Here is a 21,667-nt window from a genome sequence, read left to right as displayed (position 1 = left end):
TCTTTCTCCTGTCTTTGGCATTTACCCATTCTTTGTAAACTCTATCTCAACTAATAGAACTTACATCCCATTGATAGCTTTTGATTCTCATTAACATATCCAAATGCCATTCACCTAAGTGCTTTCTCAGCTTGTTCTTGAGTTGATTCATTAGGCTAAAACCTCACTCACAGTCCACACTAGATGCAAGAAAGGTTTCCCCAATGTCCATCAGCTGTGCAAGGTCGCAAAACTGTTCATTTTGAAGTACAAATGCCACCATTTGAGCAAAGTTTGAAGTTGGTTTGGATTTAATTTTTTCTTGCACAGAAAATTTGAAATCATTAAACTGTCTAACTATTACAATATTTTCAGCTAGAAAATCATGATATTTTAGACATAAGGCATTAACTTGTTCACTGCCAAATGGGAAGTCACAATCTGCAATTGCGGAGAAATCAAAAGCTGACCATTTTTGTACCTCGACTTTGATCTCCTCTGAGTTTGATCGTTTTTGCTCTCGCTCATTTGCACTCAATCGTAACATGTGTAGTACTCCTGTAATGGGTTCTTTTGCCTGAGCTTTTATACACCATCCAAATGTGATTTACTTGCCAAATGACGCTTCAAAAAGTCAAGTTTCCAAATATCATCCCACTTCTTTCCACGAGCAAATTCTCCAGCAACTTTCGCATCGCGACAAAGCAAACAGGTAACTCCATTTTCCAAATCATACATAAATATTTCTCGTAGCTGAACGTTCATGACCTCATGAGTTTTTGGTGTAACAGTTTCTACTGTAAAAGGTCAGTTCTTCTGCGCTTCACGCCCTTCGCTTCTTTTGAATTCGACATAGTGAATCAATTTTTTTTCCAATAAAAACTTAGTAAGCTATCTACAGGATTTGAAACAGATCTTTGTAAACTTTACGATATGAACACTGTCTGCCAAACATGGCTGCCGCCGTGATGCAGCTGTACAAACCGGAACAGGTAAGGTGAGGTGACGTAAATTAGTGACGTGCATTGTGGTACTGTATTTGAAAAACTAACCAGTTAACAGAAACAGTTAGCTAAAAGATTATTTTCAATAAGTATAATTATTAACTACATTATTTTAGATAACTACTTTTTGTGCACACATTAATTTCCTTTGTGCGCTGGTTGAAAAACGTGTGTGTGCGCGCACGCACACAGCTTAGAGGGAACTATGGTGATGAGCAGTGTCGTTAGAGTGGACAGCCAGCACATTTTTCCCAGGACAGAACTGCTGACACAAGGGGGCATAATTTTAAGGTGATTGGAGGAAAGTATAGTTGGGGGAGATATCGGAGGTAGGATTTTTACACATGGTACGTGGAACATGCTGCATGGGGTAAGGTAGAGTGGCAGATATGTGAGGGACAATGAATTGGTATTGATATTGGTTATGTGTACCACGATACAGTGAAAAGAATCTTGTCTTTCATACTGTTCCTACAGATCAGAATCAGGTTTAACATCACTGGCGTATATCGTGAAATTTGTTGTTTTGTGGCAGCAGCACAATGCAATACTTAATTTAAAAGCTATACATTACAATATGAAATATATATATAATTTAAATTAAATTAGTAGTGCAAAATCCAGTGGCGGAGGGGAAGCCAGTGTATTGAGCTGGCACAAAGTACAGCATTACAGTGCAGAACAAAGTGTTAAAAACCACCAAAACATGCAGTGCAGGTAAACAATAAAATGCAAGATCATAACGAGATTGTGAGGCCGTGTCCATTTTTTGTAAGAGGTGTCTGGTAACAGCAGGCTGGAAGCTGTCCTTGACCCTGGAGGTACGTGTCTTCTGCTGGATGGGAGAGGAGGGAAGAGGGGGGCCCGGTGTGGCAGGATTATGCTGGCTGCTTTACTGAGGCAGTGTCCATGGAGGGGGGTCTGGTTTCTGTCATGTCCTCAGCTGTATCCACAACTCTCTGCGGTTTCTGGCAGCCACTAGCAGAGCAGTTGCTGTACCAAGTCATGATGCATCTGGATAGCTGCTGTCCGTGGGGCCTCGGCGAAGGCTGATGGCAACAGCCTCCAGAGGAAATAGAGGCATGGGTGAGCTTCCCTGGCCGTGACATCAACATGGTTGGACCAACACCTTCCCCAGTTTGTCAAACGGAACTTGGGGGACGTCTGAGATATGAATCCAGACTATCAGAGATGGATGATAGAAAAATGTAGGGCTATAAGGGAGGGAAAGGTTAGATTGATCTTAGAGTAGGTTAAAAGATTGGCAGGAAGGGCCTGAACCGTACAGTACCATTCTACGTTCTATATGTTCTATGGTTTTGAAAGGACAAACAGGTTCTCTTTCAGCTTGTGAAACTCTCAAACCCTGAATGATCCCTCCAAAATATTGAGGTTTTTGGAAAATCCACCATAAATCCTACCTCACTTTCTTCCTATTACTTCTGTTTTTGCATGACTATTTTTAAATTATCTATTTAATACACAGATATATACTCACTATATTTCATTTTATTTGTTCTATACTATCACATACTGCATTCTACTGCTAAATTTCGCTATATATGTCGGTGAAAATAAACCTGATTCTCATAATCTGGGATCGCCAAAGTAACCAGGATTACTGATTATGTAATTATTATATTTATAGATAGGGCGTGGGATGGCCCCTTCTGGCCCTGCGAGCTGCACCAGTCAGCACCCATCACTTCACCTTATGGGGAAATATATAATGACCATTAAGCTACTAACCGGAACTTCTTTGACCATGGGAGGAGACCAGAGCACCCAGAAAACCCACACTTTGCTCAGAGAGGTTGTACCAGCTCTGGGACATGGAGAGGGTGCGGAGATTGAACTGCAAACTCCAGGGACCCGAGCTGTAACAGCATTGCACTAACATAGGACCTGTGTTAATGTCAGAATGGGCTGTTTACTGCGAGTTCCCATCATTTACAACTACTCTCTCTGCTCCAAGATCTGAACTACGTTTCCATCACTGAGGTCGGTGGCCAGTTAAGCCCTTTCAGGAGCCAACGAGTCTTCAGGGTCATGAGAGGGAAGAGCCTGGAGCTTCAGTGTTTGGCCAGATCATCACAGACCCCACTCTTTCAGTGGCAGCAACTGGTATGTAGGGGTCCCCTCCCCAGTCGCCCCTCTTCCCCCTCTCGCTCTCCCACCTCTCCTTCCCCCTCTCTCCCCCAGTCTCCTCCGATCCTGGGAGTGTGTGATGGGACGGTGTGGAGGGAGTTTCACCTTGTGTCTGACCCTGGGAGTGTGTGATGGGACAGTGTGGAAGGAGCTTCACTCTGTGTCTGACCTTGGGAGTGTGTGATGGGACAGTGTGGAGGGAGATTCACTCTGTGTCTGACCCTGGGAGTGTGTGATGGGACAGTGTGGAGGGAGTTTCGCTTTGTGTCTGACCCTGGGAGTGTGTGATGGGACAGTGTGGAGGGAGTTTCACCTTGTGTCTGGCCCTGGGAGTGTGTGATGGGATGGTGTGGAGGGAGTTTCACCTTGTGTCTGACCCTGGGAGTGTGTGATGGGACAGTGTGGAGGGAGTTTCGCTTTGTGTCTGACCCTGGGAGTGTGTGATGGGACAGTGTGGAGGGAGTTTCACCTTGTGTCTGACCCTGGGAGTGTGTGATGGGACGGTGTGGAGGGAGTTTCACCTTGTGTCTGACCCTGGGAGTGTGTGATGGGACAGTGTGGAGGGAGTTTCGCTTTGTGTCTGACCCTGGGAGTGTGTGATGGGACAGTGTGGAGGGAGTTTCACCTTGTGTCTGACCCTGGGAGTGTGTGATGGGACAGTGTGGAGGGAGTTTCACTCTGTGTCTGACCCTGGGAGTGTGTGATGGGACGGTGTGGAGGAGTTTCACTTTCTGTCTGACCCTGGGAGTGAACTCAAGCACTGGTCACTGATTATCAGCTTGTGGTCATGGTGCATTCCCTACCTTGCAGGGCAGTGATTGGATTTATCCGAACAGTTCCCTCCGCATTGAGGAGGTCACTGCTGAGGATGGTGGAACATACACCTGTAAGGCCACTCACCCCTCCATCCCTAGCCTATCACAGTGCAGGTCTGTCCAGATTGAGGTGGTGGAAGGTGAGTCTGTTCATTTTCTCCTTTTTCACTCCCCCCCCTCTCCCCCCTCTCCCCCCTCTCCCCCCTCTCCCCCCTCTCCCCCCTCTCCCCCCTCTCCCCCCTCTCCCCCCTCTCCCCCCTCTCCCCCCTCTCCCCCCTCTCCCCCTTTGGCATGGTGTCAAAGGGGGTCCTGTACCTACACTGGCTGAGGACATGGGGTCAAAGGGGACTTGGTGACGTGACGTTCACTCCTGGGAACGTGGCGCTCTCGCCCCTCTGGGCGTCAGCTCTGCTGATGCTGACAGTGTGGTGGTAGTCCATCATGCATCCTGAATCAACTGCTTTTCTTGATGGCGCTGACAGACGACCCATCTTCACACTCACACTCTCTCTTGTCCCTGCCCCTCTGCCTGCAGAACCACTCAGTTCCCTGCAGCTCAGTCAGATGAATTTGGTCTTGGCTATCATCTTGCCCGCTGGCATCCTCCTGCTGACTGCGGTTGGGGTGACCACATGCGTCTACCGGGCGCGCAAGGACAACTGGAAGAGAATGAAGCCTCTGTGAGTTTTATTCTTGGTAATGGCTGGCTGTGACCTGTGCCAAGGCTGGGCATACTTAGACTCTGTAAATGCAATGAGAGAGAGGACACACTAGAAAGTTTGCAGGTCTCACAAAAATGGATGGGTTTTGTAGAGGGTGAGAAAGGTCATCAATGGATGCAACTTGCTAAAGATTGGTTGGGGATGTGGGCGGAGGCTTAACAAACACAATGCTGGAGGCAGCGTCGATGGAGTGGAATAAACAGGCAATGATTTGGGCTGAGACCCTTCAGCACTGGAACGGAAGGGGAAAGAAACCAAAATAAAAAGGTTGGGTGGGGGCGGGAAGGCAGAGGGGGAGGAGTACAAGCTGGCAGGTGACAGGTGAAGCCAGATGAGGGGGAAAGTGTGTGTGGGGGAGGGAAGAAATCAGAAGCTGGGAGGGGAAAAGGGCTGAAGAAGAAGGGACTTTATAGGAGAGGAGAATAGACCATGGGAGAAAGGGAAGGAGGACGGGAACCTGAGAGAGGTGATAGTCAAGTGGGGGAGGGGGAGAAAAATGGAGAATGGGGAAAAAGAGAATGTGCAGGGGATAGAAATTACCAGAAGTTAGAGAAATTGATGCCATCAGTTTGGAGGTTACCCAGATCGAAGGTGCTGCTACTCCAACCTGAGAGTGGTCGCATCGTGGCAGAAGAGGACTGATATGTCGGAATGGGAGTGGGAATTAAAATGGTTAGTCACTGGGAAATCCTGCTTTTCCTGGACGGAGCGAAGGTGCTCGACAAAGTAGTCCCCCAATTTACATTGTGTCTCACCAATGTAGATGAGATCGCGCCTGGGGAACTGATGAATTGTTGCCTCAGCTGGAAAGACTGTTTGAGGCCCTGAACGGTGGTGAGGGACGATGTGAGCCGGCAGGTTGAGCTCTGTTTAACGTTCTCTTCTCTCACGTGGCAGTGATGATGAGGTTGTGAAGACTCCCATCTGGAAAGGCAGCTCCTCGCTCACTCCGAGCACCATCTCCGATTCCGTCCCTCTGGTCCTGTGAAGAGGTATGTCTCATTTCCGTCCTCCACTCGCTCACCACGTGCCTCAAAGGTAAAGCCCTCCCGATCTTCAGCTGTCCCTCCTTATGAAGTCATCGCCAGAGACGGCTGTGGAGGCCAAGTCATTGGGTATATTTAAAGTGGAGGTTGATAATTTCTTCATTACTCAGGGGGTCAAAGGTTACCGGGAGAAGACAGGCGAATGTTTAAGAGGGATAATAAATTAGTCATGATGGAATGGCGAAGCAGATTTGATGGGCTGAATGGCTAATCTTGCTCCTCTGTCTTATGGTCTTATGGTACGGGTTCCTGCTTCCACCCTGGCTGGTTTTCGTACTCCTCCTCGCTGAACAGTAGGAGCCCAGTTAGTGGGATATTGGGAAAGGGAGGCGTTGCCCAGATAAACTGCTGAATCCGCGGCGTGCGTGCCCCCGTGCAAATCCGCGGTGTGTGCACCCCAGCTGGTAACTGGCATGTGGTGCCACCTCTCGATTCTTTAAACTCTACCCATAATTAAACAAAACACTCAAATCATTATCTTTACCGACGAATGATTGTGTACATTACGAGATTAGTGAGATGTTTTCACAGGAAACACCTGATGCCCAATTCAACAGTCAGATGATGCATTTTGAAATCCTTGCAGACCTGGTGTACACATCAGTATTTAATGGTTAACAGTTGGGCCACTTAGTGCTGGCTTCGCTCTGCTGATTTCTCCTCTTCTGTCATTTGTGTATGAGCATTGGATAGTCAGTCATACCGATGGACATTCAGTGATACTAATGGTAAATACTGTGTGTCGTCTAGCACCCGCTTGAATATTCATGTCAGCCATTGCTTTCGATGAGGAACTAAGTGAAGTCTAATTATAGCAGTAGACTTCCTGACCAAACTAATGTTGCGTGCACAGTTCCCAAAACACCTGAAAACAAACTGGATATTGAACAGTACAGGCCCTTCAGCCCACAATGCTGTGCAACATTTAACCTTCTCTAGGCTCACAGAGCCCTCCATTTTACTGTGTGTAGTTTAACTGTCCCGACTGCAGCTGCCTCTATCACCACCCCTGGCAGGGCATTCCACACATCCAAAATCTACCTCTGACAACCGTCCAGTCACTCTGAAATCATGCCCTGTCAAATTTTCCATTTCCACCCATGAAAAATGTCTCTGGCTGTCCTCTTATGATCTTGTATACTGCACCTCTATCAGGTCACCTCTCATTCCATTTCTGTCCAAAGGGAAAGGCTCTAGCTCACTCAACCTTTCCACATAAAATACCCTCTCTAATCCAGGCAGCATCCTGGTGAATCTCCTCCGCACCCTCTCTAATCCAGGCAGCATCCTGGTGAATCTCCTCTGCACCCCTTCTAATCCAGGCAGCATCCTGGTAAATCTCCTCTGCACCCTCTCTAATCCAGGCAGCATCCTGGTGAATCTCCTCTGCACCCTCTCTAATCCAGGCAGCATCCTGGTGAATCTCCTCCGCACCCTCTCTAATCCAGGCAGCATCCTGGTGAATCTCCTCTGCACCCCTTCTAATCCAGGCAGCATCCTGGTAAATCTCCTCTGCACCCTCTCTAATCCAGGCAGCATCCTGGTGAATCTCCTCTGCACCCTCTCTAATCCAGGCAGCATCCTGGTGAATCTCCTCTGCACCCTCTCTAATCCAGGCAGCATCCTGGTGAATCTCCTCTGCACCCTCTCTAATCCAGGCAGCATCCTGGTGAATCTCCTCTGCACCCCTTCTAATCCAGGCAGCATCCTGGTGAATCTCCTCTGCACCCCTTCTAATCCAGGCAGCATCCTGGTAAATCTCCTCTGCACCCTCTCTAATCCAGGCAGCATCCTGGTGAATCTCCTCTGCACCCTCTCTAATCCAGGCAGCATCCTGGTGAATCTCCTCTGCACCTCTTCTAATCCAGGCAGCATCCTGGTAAATCTCCTCTGTAGCTTCTCTAATCCAGGCAGCATCCTGGTGAATCTCCTCTGAACCCTCACTAACCCAGGCAGCATCCTGGTGAATCTCCTCTGCACCCTCTCTAATCCAGGCAGCATTCTGGTGAATCTCCTCTGCACCCCTTCTAATCCAGGCAGCATCCTGGTAAATCTCCTCTGTAGTTTCTCTAATCCAGGCAGCATCCTGGTGAATCTCCTCTGCACCCCTTCTAATCCAGGCAGCATCCTGGTAAATCTCCTCTGTAGCTTCTCTAATCCAGGCAGCATCCTGGTAAATCTCCTCTGCACCCTCTCTAATCCAGGCAGCATCCTGGTAAATCTCCTCTGCACCCCTTCTAATCCAGGCAGCATCCTGATAAATCTCCTCTGTAGCTTCTCTAATCCAGGCAGCATCCTGGTAAATCTCCTCTGCACCCCTTCTAATCCAGGCAGCATCCTGGTAAATCTCCTCTGCACCCTCTCTAATCCAGGCAGCATCCTGGTAAATCTCCTCTGCACCCCTTCTAATCCAGGCAGCATCCTGATAAATCTCCTCTGTAGCTTCTCTAATCCAGGCAGCATCCTGGTAAGTCTCCTCCGCACCCTCTCTAATCCAGGCAGCATCCTGGTGAATCTCCTCTGCACCCCTTCTAATCCAGGCAGCATCCTGGTAAATCTCCTCTGTAGCTTCTCTAATCCAGGCAGCATCCTGGTAAATCTCCTCTGAACCCTCACTAACCCAGGCAGCATCCTGGTGAATCTCCTCTGCACCCTCTCTGATCCAGGCAGCATCCTGGTAAATCTCCTCTGTAGCTTCTCTAATCCAGGCAGCATCCTGGTAAATCTCCTCTGCACTCTTTAAAGCTCCCACATCCTTCCTATAATGAGGCGACCAGACTGACACAGTATCTGAAGTGAATATAAGATATTTGTCATCGTTCACGCAGCATCAGAAGTCTCACTGAGAGTAAAGTGTGTTCATTCTCCTTTCTTTATCTTTTATGAATATGCACCAAAGCTTATAATTTCATTTCATTTCATTTTTAAATCTTTTTACTAATATAATCTTCTACAGCTATAAAATGCAGAGATTCAGCAAATTAGTATACAGTATATATAATTAATAAAGCTGAAAAAAAACGTATATATGCTAATGAATAAAAATTTTTTATAAAAGAAAAAGGGAAAAAACCCCCCAGCTAACTTAAAAAAAAAAAACCCACTAACTATAAAACAAAAAAAAAAAAGAGGAAAAAAAGCCCATCAGGAATCAACTCCTGGAGCGATACATCTTACAATTTTATATATATATATATATATATATATTTTATGAAAAAGAAAACAACAACCACCAAATCGCATTTATATAATATAAAATTGGAAGGAAACCATGTAAATTGATTCAAATTAAATGATAATATTTAGCAAAAGAGCCCCACCTTCTCTCAAAATCAAATCGGCGGTCAAAAATTCTACTTCTAATTTTTTCCAAACTAAGACATAACATTACTTGGGAAAACCTTTGAGTTAGAGTAGGAGCAGAAGTATCTTTCCACTTCAGTAAAATAGATCTTCTTGCCAACAATGTAACGAATGCAATTACATGTTGGTTTGAAAATGAAATACCCTGAGTATAATGTTGAACTATTCCAAATAGAACAGTCAATGTATTAGGTTGTAAATTAATTTTCAAAGCTTTAGAAATTGTAGAAAATAAAGATTTCCAAAAAGATTTCAATGAGGGGCATGACCAGAACGTATGTGACAAAGTAGCTACTTCATTTTTGCAGCTATCACAGTAATTATCTATATTAGGAAATATTTTGGATAGCCTCTCCTTGGTTGAATAATAGCGGTGAACAATTTTAAACTGAACTCAACAATGATTGGCACATATTGAAGAAGAATTAACCATTTTCAAATCTCGCGACCAGTCTACATTAACAAAAGTCATATTCAGTTCTCTCTCCCAATCTTGTTTAATCTTTAGTGAGAGGTATTCTTTTTGTAGTAAAAATAAATGATCAATTCTACCAATGGAGCCTCTCACTAAGGGATTCATATTCAAAATAGTGTCCAACAAATCAGATTCTTGCATATATGGAAACATAGAAACATATTTTTGTAAAAAATGTCTGACCTGTAAATATTGCAAGGTGTGTGTGTGAGAGAGAATATTTGCTAATTAACTCTTCAAAAGACATCAATCGACCATCACTAAATAAATCTGCAAAAGAACAGATCCCCTTATTTCTCCATAAAAGGAAAATGGGATGAGTAATTGAAGGTTTAAATAACAAATTTCAAAATACAGGACTAGACAATTTAAATTGTTTGAAATTAAAGTTGTGAAACTGAAACCAAATCCATAAGGACTGTTTAACAACAGGGTAGAAATTTAAGTTAGAGATTTTAGCAAGTTGTAAAGGTAATGGAGCTCCTAATAATGAAGTTAAATAAAATTGATTAATAGCTTTAAATTCCAAATCAATCCAAGCTGGTATTTGGTTCTTATTGAGCCAATATAACCAAATACATAATTGTTGAATATTAACAGCCCCATAATACAATCTTAAATTAGGTAGCGCGAGTCCACCATCATTTTTAGATTTTTGTAAATGAAACTTACTAACTCTTGGTTTTTTATTATTCCAAATAAAGGACAAAATAGTAGAATCAATTTGATCAAAAAATTTTTTGGTTAGAAAGATAGGTATATTTTGAAAAATACATAAAAATCTAGGTAAAATCATCATTTTCATGGCATGAATACGACCTATTAAAGAAAGTGCAAGAGGATTCCATCTAGAAAATAATTGTTTCATAGAGTCCCATAAAGAAACTACATTAGCTTTATAAAGATCCTTATATTTTTTTGTAATGATAATACCCAAATATTTAAAAGAATTCACAATTCTAAATGGAATATCCTTATATATAAAAACAGGAACATTTAAAGGGAACAATTCACTTTTATTTAAGTTAAGTTTATATCCTGAAAATTTTCCAAAATCATTCAATAATTCCAAAAGATTAGGAATAGATTCTTCAGGATTCGAGATATAAACCAATAGATCATCTGCATAAAGGGAAATCTTGCGTATGGTCCCATTTATAGAAATACCATGAATATTTTTAGCTTCACGAATTGTTATAGACAAAGGCTCCAATGCGAGATTAAATAATAAAGGACTTAATGGACACCCTTGTCGAGTACCTCGTGAAAGTAAAAAAAAAAAGGGAGATCTAAGATTATTAGTACTAACGGTAGCGATAGGGTTCTTATAGATCATTTGAATCCACTTGTTAAAATTATTACCAAAGCCAAATCTCTCTAATACATTAAACAAATAACTCTATTCAACTCTATCAAATGCCTTTTCTGCATCCAGAGAAATAACACATTGGGGTGTTTTGGATAATGGTGAATATATAATATTCATCAATCTCCGAACATTAGAAAAAGAGTAACAGCCTCTCATAAAGCCTGTTTGATCCATAGAGATAATTTTAGATAAAATGTTTTTCAAACTGTTAGCCATTATCTTGGAAAGAATTTTAGCATCCGCATTTAATAGCAAAATAGGTCTATAAAATGAGCATTCAGTAGGATCTTTATCTTTCTTCAGGATTAAAGAAACAGAAGTTTCATAAAAAGAGGGTAAATTACCTTTCTCAAAAGATTCATGAAATATTTCCAAAAGGTATGGAGAAAGTAACTTTTCAAATTTTTTGTAAAATCTTACCGAATAACCATCGAGTCCAGGAGCTTTACCTGATTGCATTGACCATATAGTTTTCTGAATTTCATGCTCAACAATTGGAGCATGAAGGGTCTGTTGATCTTCAGCAGTAATTCAAGGAAATTTAATCTTATATAAAAAAAAGCTTTCATTTTAGAGGGATCTGCTGGAAACTGAGATTTATAGACATCAGAGTAAAAATCCTGAAAGATATTATTAATATCATCATAATTATTTACTTTATCTCCATTATCTTTACGAATCTTTAAAATTTGTCTTTTAGCTTTAGCAGCCCTTAATTGGGAAGCTAATAGCCTATTATTTTTATCCCTAAAAATATAAAACTGACTTTTTAATTTAAGCAAATATCCTTCAATAGGATAAGTTAATAATAAATTATATTGTGATTGTAGTTCCACTGTCTTAAACAATTCAATGTTTGGAAAGATTGCGTTGAGATTATCTAATTCTTTAATTTATTTAGCAATTTTATCTAATTCTATTTTGTCTGTTTCTTCAACTTGGCTAAATAAGAAATAATCTGACCACGTAAATAAGCTTTTAACGTATCCCAAATTATTAACTTTGAGACGTTCCCTGTATTATTAAAGAGAAAAAAGCTCTTTTATCTGCGTTTCAATAAACTCAACAAAATCTGAACTTTGTAACAAATGTTCTGGAAAACGCCATGGTAGTCTTGTAGAAACAACACCTTTCAAATCAAATATTAGATTTAAAGGAGCATGATCAGAAATAACAATTGCATCATACACACATTTCTGAACATTAAGTAAAAGTTGAGGGTCGGCTATAAAGTAGTCGATTCTTGAATATTTATTATGAACTTGTGGGAAAAAAAGGAATATTCTCTATCAGTAGGATACATATGTCTCCAGACTTCGATTAAACCATAATCAATTAAAAAGGAATTAATAAGTGATGCAGAATGATTAGCCAGTTGATGTCTAGATGATGATTTTTCTAACAAGGGATTTAAGCAAATATTAAAATCTCCAGCCATTAATAACATATATTCATTTAAATCAGGTAATAGAGCAAAAATGATCATCAGTATTTGGTCCATATATATTAACCAAAACCATTTTCTTATTGTAAATTGTTCCTTTAACAATCAAAAATCTACCATTAATATCAGATATAATATCCTCCTGATTAAAGGGAATATTGGAATCAATAAAAATGGAAACACCCCTAATCTTACTTTGAGACTTTGCGTGAATCTGAGGGCCATTCCAAAATTTAAAAAATGGATTGTTATTACATAACCTGACACGTGTCTCTTGTACAAAAATTATATTAGGTTGGAATCGATAAATAATTTTAAATGTTTTCTTACGCTTAATAGGATGATTCCAACCACGGACATTCCAATTTAAAACATTTAACTGTTTAACTAACATCATGAAACTTTATATTTAAAGAAAACAGTTAAAGACATGTCAGGATAAAAAAAATTTAAATGGTGGTAATAAACATAATGATAATTTGTATACGCTCCGGAATTCCATAATGGGAATAAAAAATAGAAATGAGAAAATAGAAAAAAACCCACCCAAACTACAAAGCCCAGAAATAAGTCGATATTAATTGACGCAAGCCCCAAGAAATGCATAGAAGCAACTCTGAACCCCACCTGCCTAAGTAAAAGGTACAAATAAAAAAAGTAATCTGTCTCCCTCTCCCGGGTATACAACTCATTACAGTCGACATACAACCCATTACAATTAAATTAGAAAAAACAGTTAACAGTAGCGGCCTTCAATTTGGAAAGTAACTTTCATAACATTAGATAAGAAAAAAAGCACTTCCAAAACAAATTCTTGAAATATTTGCACAAAAAAGAAAATATCGCCATCTTTAGATTTTTATATCTGACTATAAAACGTAAAAAAAAACCCGACTAGTAGTTAAAAGTTTTAAACAAAACCATACAAAGCAAAAAGAAACAATTAAATCATATATATCGCAAACAGAAAGAAATTCTAAATGGTTTAAAAGTTCTGCAATCTTCCAATAGATTTCATAAAATATCTTCTAAAGTTAAAACCATCCCAACCAGTCTATTTCAAAGATAAAGATACTTTTCAATACCAAGACCTTCTGTACTTCTCAATTCTTCCGATCTCATCATTCCTTATATCGCAAAACAATCGAATAATTGAAGTCTTTTAAACTTCAGGCTTCGGACTCATCCGAGAGAGAATTAATAAAACACAGTGCATCGGCTGGATCCTCAAAGATACGAACCCCAGAGTCTTTAGCGAAAAGCTTTAATTTAGCTGGATAAAGAAGGGAGGGATGCATCTGCTCTTGAAAAGCCATTCGCATTACAGTCGCAAATTCAGAACATTGCTGAACAACTTCGCGTGGAAAATCTTGAAAGAAACAAATCTCAGAGCCTAGAAATTTAAAGAGTGTTTGTTTTCTTGCCAGTTTAATAATAGGGTCTATGTCTCGAATACGGAGAAAACGCACAATAACATGCCTGTCTTTATCTTTTGGAATTCCAACCCTGTGAGCTACCTCGATGTTGGGTAATTGTGAAAATGCCTCAGGAAATAGAGATTGAAACATTTTAGTGAAATAGGCCAGTATGCCGGCAGATTCTGATCTCTCTTTCAATCCAATAATTCGAATGTTATAACGACGAGAACGAGATTCCAAATCAACAATCCGATGTTGTGCTTTTTCCAAACGAGAAGAAATGTCAGCTGCATTACGGGTTACTTCTTTAAGATCCGAGCTCAAAGGATCAATTTTTCCCTCCAAAGGAAGAAGATTTTCTTTTAGTTGAGTTAATTCAGCGACAATAGAGCCCATTTGACTCTCTAATCTGTCAACCCAGGCTGTCTCTTCAGAAGCTTCGTCATTTTTTTCAGATTTACCATTACCAGCATCGGGAATTGTTTTAGTGCTTCTCAAGGCAGCCATAGTTATAATTATCACTTTGAAAGATCCGACTGAATAAAGTTAAAATTTCAAAGTCTAAGTCGGGAAAGGAAGAAATTAAAGGCAGACGGAAAGACGCTGTATGTCCACAGGCGGAAGGCGTAGTCCAATTTCATGCACATATTTATGTTACTAATGAGGTGCAGCAGGTTGAAGTTAATTGCCTTTCAGCAGTACACATGTATACAGCTAAATGAAACATTGTTCCTCTGGGACCGAGGTGCAAAACCAAGCACATAGATACATACAGCACATCAAATAATATTATCAGAATAGGATAATAGATAAAAAATATTCTGTAGATGTAAAGTTTGAGTTGACAAAAAGTGCATATCGTTAAATATACAACAGCTGTCATAGTTAATGTGATTGGCTGGCAGCAGGGTGTTCAGGGTCTCACAGGGAAGAGCCTTTTATCAAGTCTTTGCTTTTATACTGTGGTACTGTCTGCAACAATACTATTTGCAAATAACAGTAGTTTTCAATTCTCTTAAAAGATTAATATTAATAATTTTGAACAGGTTTTTAAAAATGTTTCATTTATTTCAACCTGTCTCAGTTACATGTTTATTAATAGTAAACCAATTAATGCACCTAAATAAGCAAAATCCTTTTCCTGAAGAAGTTCATAATTATTGTCAAAAGCCAAGTTCAAGTTTTTCATTCACCCACACATGACATCCATAAATACAGCCAAATGAAGCAGCTTCACTCCGAGGTCAAGGTGCAAAACACATCACCAAGAATCACACACACATGCACAAGGTACATACAGCACATCTAAGATGGCAGTAAAATACAGTCCCACAAAAAATATATATAGTCCCAATCCCTGAGTCGGTGAATCTTACAGCAGTCTGCAGTTGAACACAGTACAGCTCATCTTCTGCCGAGCAATCTCTGGAGAGCAGCACCAGTGCCTCTCTTCTGGATGCCTGCAAACGAGCAACACCTCAGCTTGGGCCTAGTCTTCTCTACGACTGAGGGCATAAAGCTCCTGAAGGCCCACCTGGCACAAGGCACATATAGTACATGTAAGATACCTGTAAAGTGTAGTCACACACACAGAAAACATAATCCACATCCCTTAGCACAATGCGTTACAGTGGCTGCTGCAAGATTGGGTTCAGTTCTCATCTGCAAGGAGTTTGTACGTTCTCCCTGTGACTGCATGGTTTTCTCCAGGTGTTTCAATTTCCTCCCACATTCTAAAGATGTATAAATCAGGATTACTGAGTTGTGGATGTGTTACACGTTGGCACCAGAATTGTTGTGACACTTCTGGGCTGCCCAGCACGGTCCTTGATGTAGGCAACACATTTCACTGAATGTTTCAATGTTTCGAAGTTCATGTGACAAACAAAGTTATTTTCTGATCAAAAACCTTTACTCAGTAATGATCTCCACTCAAAATTACCAGGGCACATCAGGGAAATTTTGGAAAATTATCAACAATTTGGGCACAAGCTCTCAAAGAAATTTACCACAGCTGATCTAGCACCTGATTTCTAATGGTTGTCATAGCTGGGAGTGGTAGTGGGGATAAGCTTCCAGTACCTATTAAATCCTCCCAATGGTGTGCATCTCAAGTAGTTTCCGACAACCAAGTTCAGCTCCTGACCTTCATGAGTGGCTTAGCTACCAAGCCTGGCACAGCCATTTCTACTGACAGGAGAAGGGGCAAAGGTGGGTTACTGGTACCTTAAAACCAGTAGTTTGGGCAGATGGGTCTTGTCAGCCATGGTTGCCAGCTCATCTAGCAGAAAGAAAACTCTTCTGAAACCTCCACTGTCTTACACCATAAGGCAATAAGATAGAGGAACAGAATTAGGCCATTTGGCCCATCGAGTCTGCTTGCCATTTCATCATGGCTGATCCAGTTTTCCTCTCAGCCTCAATCCCCTGCCTTCTCTCTGTATCCCTTCATGCCCTGACCAATCAACCTCTACCTTAAATATACATGAAGGCTTGGCCTCCTCTTGAGGTTGTACCCACTGATAGGAAAGATTTCAGGAGCAAACTGCAAGTAAAAACCTGTTGCTGGAGTGCCTACGGCAAGCCTACGTTGAGTTCAATGCTGACTGGCAACTCCTGTGACAATGCTGGTGCCAAACCAGACTTTGCCGTTCCTCTGGATTCATCAACCCTGTGGAGAGGGGAGCCTGCTACATATCGTGCTGCCCTGCCTTGCATACCATGTATTCAGCTAGGACATAGCTTCCATGCCTGACCTCGTCCAACAGAGGGCCTCAAGGGCTAGAGCTGAAGCCTGGCAAGAGGGACAGTAGTCACAGTTCAAACTCGGGGAGGAGAGCTGTGGTCTCTCTTCAATCTCTGACTGAAGCCCGTTACTTTGAGATCAGATGGAAGTGCACAGGTTAAGTTCAGGTTCATTGTAATTTAGTGTCAATCCAGGAAAACAAGCTTTTTGCAGCATGGTTACAGGCATCCTGAACTGGCGTGGATAGCTTCACTCATCTCAACACTGAACTGATTCCACAACCTACACACTCACTTCCAATCTCTCTTTAAAACTCGCACTCTCAGTATCATCTATTTGTTTGTTTTTGTATTTACAGTTTGTCTTGTGCACAATGGTTGTGTGTACAATGGTTGTTTTCACAGTGGCTGTGTACACAATAGTTTGCACAATGTTGTGCACACAATGGTTGTTTGCCAGTCTTGGTCTGTAGTTTTTCATTTATTCGATTCTATTTCTTTGTTCTACTGTGAGTGCCCACACAAAAAATGAATCTCAGGGTAGTATATGGTGACATAGAGTGTACGTACTTTGATAATGAATTTACTTCGATCTTTGAAACAAAGAATACAGATCATAGAATATCATAGCACAGTGCAGGCCCTTCGGCCCACAATGTTGTGCTGACTCTTTAACCTATTCTACAATTAATCTAACCCTTCTCTCATACATGGGCCATTATGTTTGAAATCTATGTCCCTATCCAGGAGCTTCTTAAATGTCCCTATTGAACTTGCCCCTACTATTGTCCCTACACACCCACCACTGTCTGTTTGAGAAAACTTGCCTCTGACGCGTCCCCCCATACTCTCCTCCGATCACTAAAAATTTATGTCCCTGGAATTAGCCCACCACAACATAACAAACATAAGTTCACTGAGACTTAAGCTAATATAAATTGTACATAATCTTCACCAAATTTAATCCAACATTAAGAAGGAGACAGAGTTACAGTTTGAGGACACAGCAAGCAAAGTCCATTGTCAGGCAGAGCAGTCACTGTGCTGTTCTCCTGAGGTGGTGATTAGGGTTCTGCTGAATGGTTGAAGGGAAGTTGTTGTTCCCAAGCCTGGTTGTGCGGGATTTCAGGCTTCGATGGGAGCTGTTGAAGATGGCATGGCCCAGATGGTGTGATCTTCAGTGAGGAATGTTGCCTTTTGGAGGCAGTGCCTCCTGTCGATTCAGGAACAGTTATTATCCTTCAATCATCAGACTCTTGAACCAGAAGGGATAACTGCATTCATCTCAGCACTGAACTCATTCCACAATCTATGGACTTACTTTCAAAGACTCTACAACTCATGTTCTCAGTACTATTTATTTATTTACTTACTATTATTGCTTGTTTTTTGTTTCTTTTGTGTTTGCACAGTATACTTCTTTTGCAAATAGGTTCTTTGTCAGTTTTTGTGTAGTTTTTCATTGATTCTATTGTGTTTCTTTGTTCTTCTTTGTGAATTCCCACAAGAAGATGAATCTCATGGTTATATGGTGATGTATATGTACTTTTGATAAAAACATTACTTTGAACTTTGAGAATTGACCGAATGTGGGGACGGATGAGTCTGTGATGGATTGGGCTGAGTTCAGTACTCTCTACAGCTTCTTCCATTCCGGTACATTCCGTACAGACCGTGATGTAACAAGACAGGATACTTTCAACAGGACATCTGTAGAAGTTTGTTAGAGGGTTCGGTTATCTCCAATTGTTAACAACTTTTCCTTTCATGGTATGGATGTACTGTGGAGAGCATTCTGACAGGCTGCATCACTGTCTGGTATGGAGCGGCTACTGCACAAGATCAAAAGAAGCTGCAGAAGCTTGTAAAACTAGTCAGCTCCATCTTGGGTACATCTCCGTCGTATGGAGGACATATTCAAGGAGTGGTGCCTTAGGAAGGACCCCCATCACCCAGGACATGCCCTCTTTTCATTGTTACTGTCAGGCAGGAGGTACAGAAGCCTGAAGGCACACACTCAGTGACTCAGGAACAGCTTCTTCCCCTCTGCCATCTGATGGAACATTGAACCCTTGAACACTATCTCACTTTTTAAAATGATTTCTGCTTTTGCATTATTTTAAGTTTAACTATTTACTATACACATACATACTTACTGTAATTTATTTACTTATTTTTTCTATATTATCATATATTGCGTTTAACTGATGCTGCTAAGTTAACAAATTCCGTGATAGGTGCTGGTGATATTAAACCTGATTCTGATTGCCTGAATCTGATTAAGTTTTACCCAAATAATAATGGTAAATCTCTTTCACTGCAGGGCTCCCTTGATGTCTAATGCATTCATTTTGAAGAATTTTATGTTTTCCTCCTCCTTTACAATGCTTTGGACGTGGGAGAAGCGATTGATTTTCACGATTATCTAAACTTCAACTATCAATATTCTTTAATTTGTCTCCTATGAACTGTACTGGTGGTGGGTGGGTGAAGGAATTGATTTTTACTACTGTCTTAAATGAAATTATTAAATATTAATATTTTGGTTTTTTAATAACATTTGACAAATATAGAAACTAAGGAAAAAGTTTTAAAGTACTGTATAGGGATTGTAATGGATTGGATGGCGAGCAGTCACCAGAGTGAGAACAGCGCCACCCTGTGGACAGGATGACTCACTGCGGCTCCTGAGTTCATGAGCTCTTTCACTACCTGAGGTAGACTGTGAACGTTTCCTGGCTGTGTGCTCTGGCGCCTGTAGGAAGGACCGTGAGGGGTGAGGGCAGGAGACTTCAGGCATTTCCTGGGGGAGAGGGGTCAGTGAAAGTAGAATGGTTGGGATTTTTCATGAATTAATCCCTTATTTCCTGCTTGAACTGTCATGATTGCTGATCAATATAATGGTGTGCTTTCACTAATTAGTTTTAGTTACATTAGATTAGATTCAATTTTATTATCATTGTGCTGAGTACAGATACAAAGCCAATGAAATGCAATTAGCATCTGACCAGAAGTGCAAAGGAATTGTATTATTTACAAAATATGAGAGAATAGAACATAGAATGTACAGGCTGTTGGGCCATGATGCTGTGCATTTTAACCTGCCCTAAGATCAACCTAGCCCTTTCCCTCTACATAGCCCTCCATTTTTCTATCATCCATGTGCCTATCTAAGAGTTTCTTAAATGTTCCTAATGTATCTGCCTCTACCACCACGCACCTCTTGGGGAGGGCTTGTGGGCAGGAAAGATGCAATTAAAAATAAACCTTTTCTGGTTTCGTCCCTTGGGATTTTTAATATATGAATGTGTTTGGCTTGCGAATCTGGCAGGCAGATGGATGTTGGCCTGCTGAGGGAGGATTCTGGAGTGGAGGAGGGCAGAGCAAGTCCTTGGATACTGAAGGAGTTAAGGGATGAGGGGAGGTTGATCTCTTTTCCCCGTGCTCAGGGACTCCCTCCCAGGGTGCAGAAAATCAATGGGATGGGATGGTCTTCCCAGGAGATTAGATCTTTCTGGGGATGTGGAGCAGGACAGGACCGTGTAGGCCAGTCTGAATGGACAGGGTGATGGGTGATCAGTTGGTACAGTGGGGCCAGGCGGAGGCAGGTGGAGCTTTATCCTCAGGAGCAGGGGGATGTACTTTGGAGGTTTAAGAATGGTGGGACACACATGCATGTGTCTTAGGGCCCCTGGGGAGCATCAAGGAACCAAGGAAGCTGAAAGGTAGATGGTTAATCTTCACCCCCACCCTGGGACAGTACCTGACCCACTGAACAAGATGGTTCATTGCTCCAGACTCGAGCATTGGCCATCCCTCTTGTGCCCTGTTGAACATGAAGAAGGCTGGACAGGTGGGTAAGTGGGTCATCAGTTGGGGCATAAAGTGTAAGTTCTGGGAGTTGGGGGTGAAGTTTGATACAATGCCAGTGGGGTACTGCATGTAGTTCTGGCCACGCTGCATGTGTGGAGGAGATTCCCCAGGATGTTGCCCGGGACAGAGTGATGTGGAGAGACGGGTTGATTCCCCTAGCGGGCGAGTGGGTGGGAGCCTGATGGAGCTGGACAACATTATGAGACAGGGCAGAGAGTCGGAAACATTTCCCCTGTGGGATGGGAGTATATAAGCAGCAGGCAGAGATTCCAGGGAGGGGCTTGGAGGTGTGTATGAGATCCTAAGGAGAACGTTTTCCCTTGGGGACAGCGTTAGAACACATTTCCTGAGGAGCTGGGGAGGGCAGAGACTGCCATCGCACTGAAGGAGCATCCAGGCGGGCACTGGGACAGCCAAGGCAGAGTCCGAGACGGACCGAGCGCTGGGGAGGGGGATTAGGTGAACGTTTGGCGGCAGAGGCACGACAGGTCAAGGGCATGTATGAAGTCTGGTAGTGCAGGGATTGGTGTGTCAGTGTTGGAGAGAGCTGAGTGATTGAGGTGTCAGTCAGACCATCAGTATATAATTACTGTACTCTTCATGTTAAAGAAACGGTTATTAAATCAGTCAATTTATCTTTCAATAAAATAATCAAATTAATTGTCTGGAGGTCTCCTTTCTCAGGGTATCTCGAGACCATGAGAGACAAGAAAAGAATGAGGCCATTTGGCCCATTGAGTTTGCTCTCTCACTCAATCAAGGCATTTTTTCCCTTCCTTCCTTAAATATGTGGCTTAAAACTGCACACAATACTCCAAGTATATTCTGACCAATGCCTTACAAAGCCATTACACCCTTTTAAAAATACTCTATAACTCAGAACTGATAGAAAAACTATCGACCTATTTGACAGATGGTTGTCACTGGGTGTGTAATCCAGGATGTTTAGGGGCTCTTGGCTGTTTGAAGGGAAGGGGGACAAACATCATCCCATCACACACTCCCAGGGTCAGACACAGAGTGAAGCTCCCTCCACACCATCCCATCACACACTCCCGGGGTCAGACACAGAGTGAATCTCCCTCCACACCGTCCCATCACACACTCCCAGGGTCAGACACAGAGTGAAGCTCCTTCCACACTGTCCCATCACACACTCCCAGGGTCAGACACAGAGTGAAGCTCCCTCCACACCATCCCATCACACACTCCCAGGGTCAGACACAGAGTGAATCTCCCTCCACACTGTCTCATCACACACTCCCA

At 42.0% G+C, this 21,667-nt stretch overlaps 1 protein-coding gene across 2 annotated transcripts in view; it reads left to right on the top strand.

Annotated features, from left to right (window-relative positions):
* LOC140201620 (cell surface glycoprotein MUC18) overlaps positions 1-21,061 on the top strand; it is a 29,266-nt gene extending 8,205 nt beyond the window's left edge. For both annotated transcript variants that reach the window (XM_072266002.1, XM_072266001.1), the window contains exons 4-8: positions 2,959-3,107; positions 3,942-4,086; positions 4,482-4,626; positions 5,566-5,660; positions 18,852-21,061. In XM_072266002.1, coding sequence (XP_072122103.1) covers positions 2,959-3,107; positions 3,942-4,086; positions 4,482-4,626; positions 5,566-5,656 — 530 coding nt within the window. In that variant the 3' untranslated portion in view covers positions 5,657-5,660; positions 18,852-21,061. The remainder of the gene's footprint in view (positions 1-2,958; positions 3,108-3,941; positions 4,087-4,481; positions 4,627-5,565; positions 5,661-18,851) is intronic.
* The last annotated feature ends 606 nt before the right edge of the window (positions 21,062-21,667 follow it).

Source organism: Mobula birostris, chromosome 8 (genome assembly GCF_030028105.1).
Source record: "Mobula birostris isolate sMobBir1 chromosome 8, sMobBir1.hap1, whole genome shotgun sequence".
Taxonomy (NCBI): domain Eukaryota; kingdom Metazoa; phylum Chordata; class Chondrichthyes; order Myliobatiformes; family Myliobatidae; genus Mobula; species Mobula birostris.
This window is presented reverse-complemented; position numbering and strand designations above follow the sequence as displayed.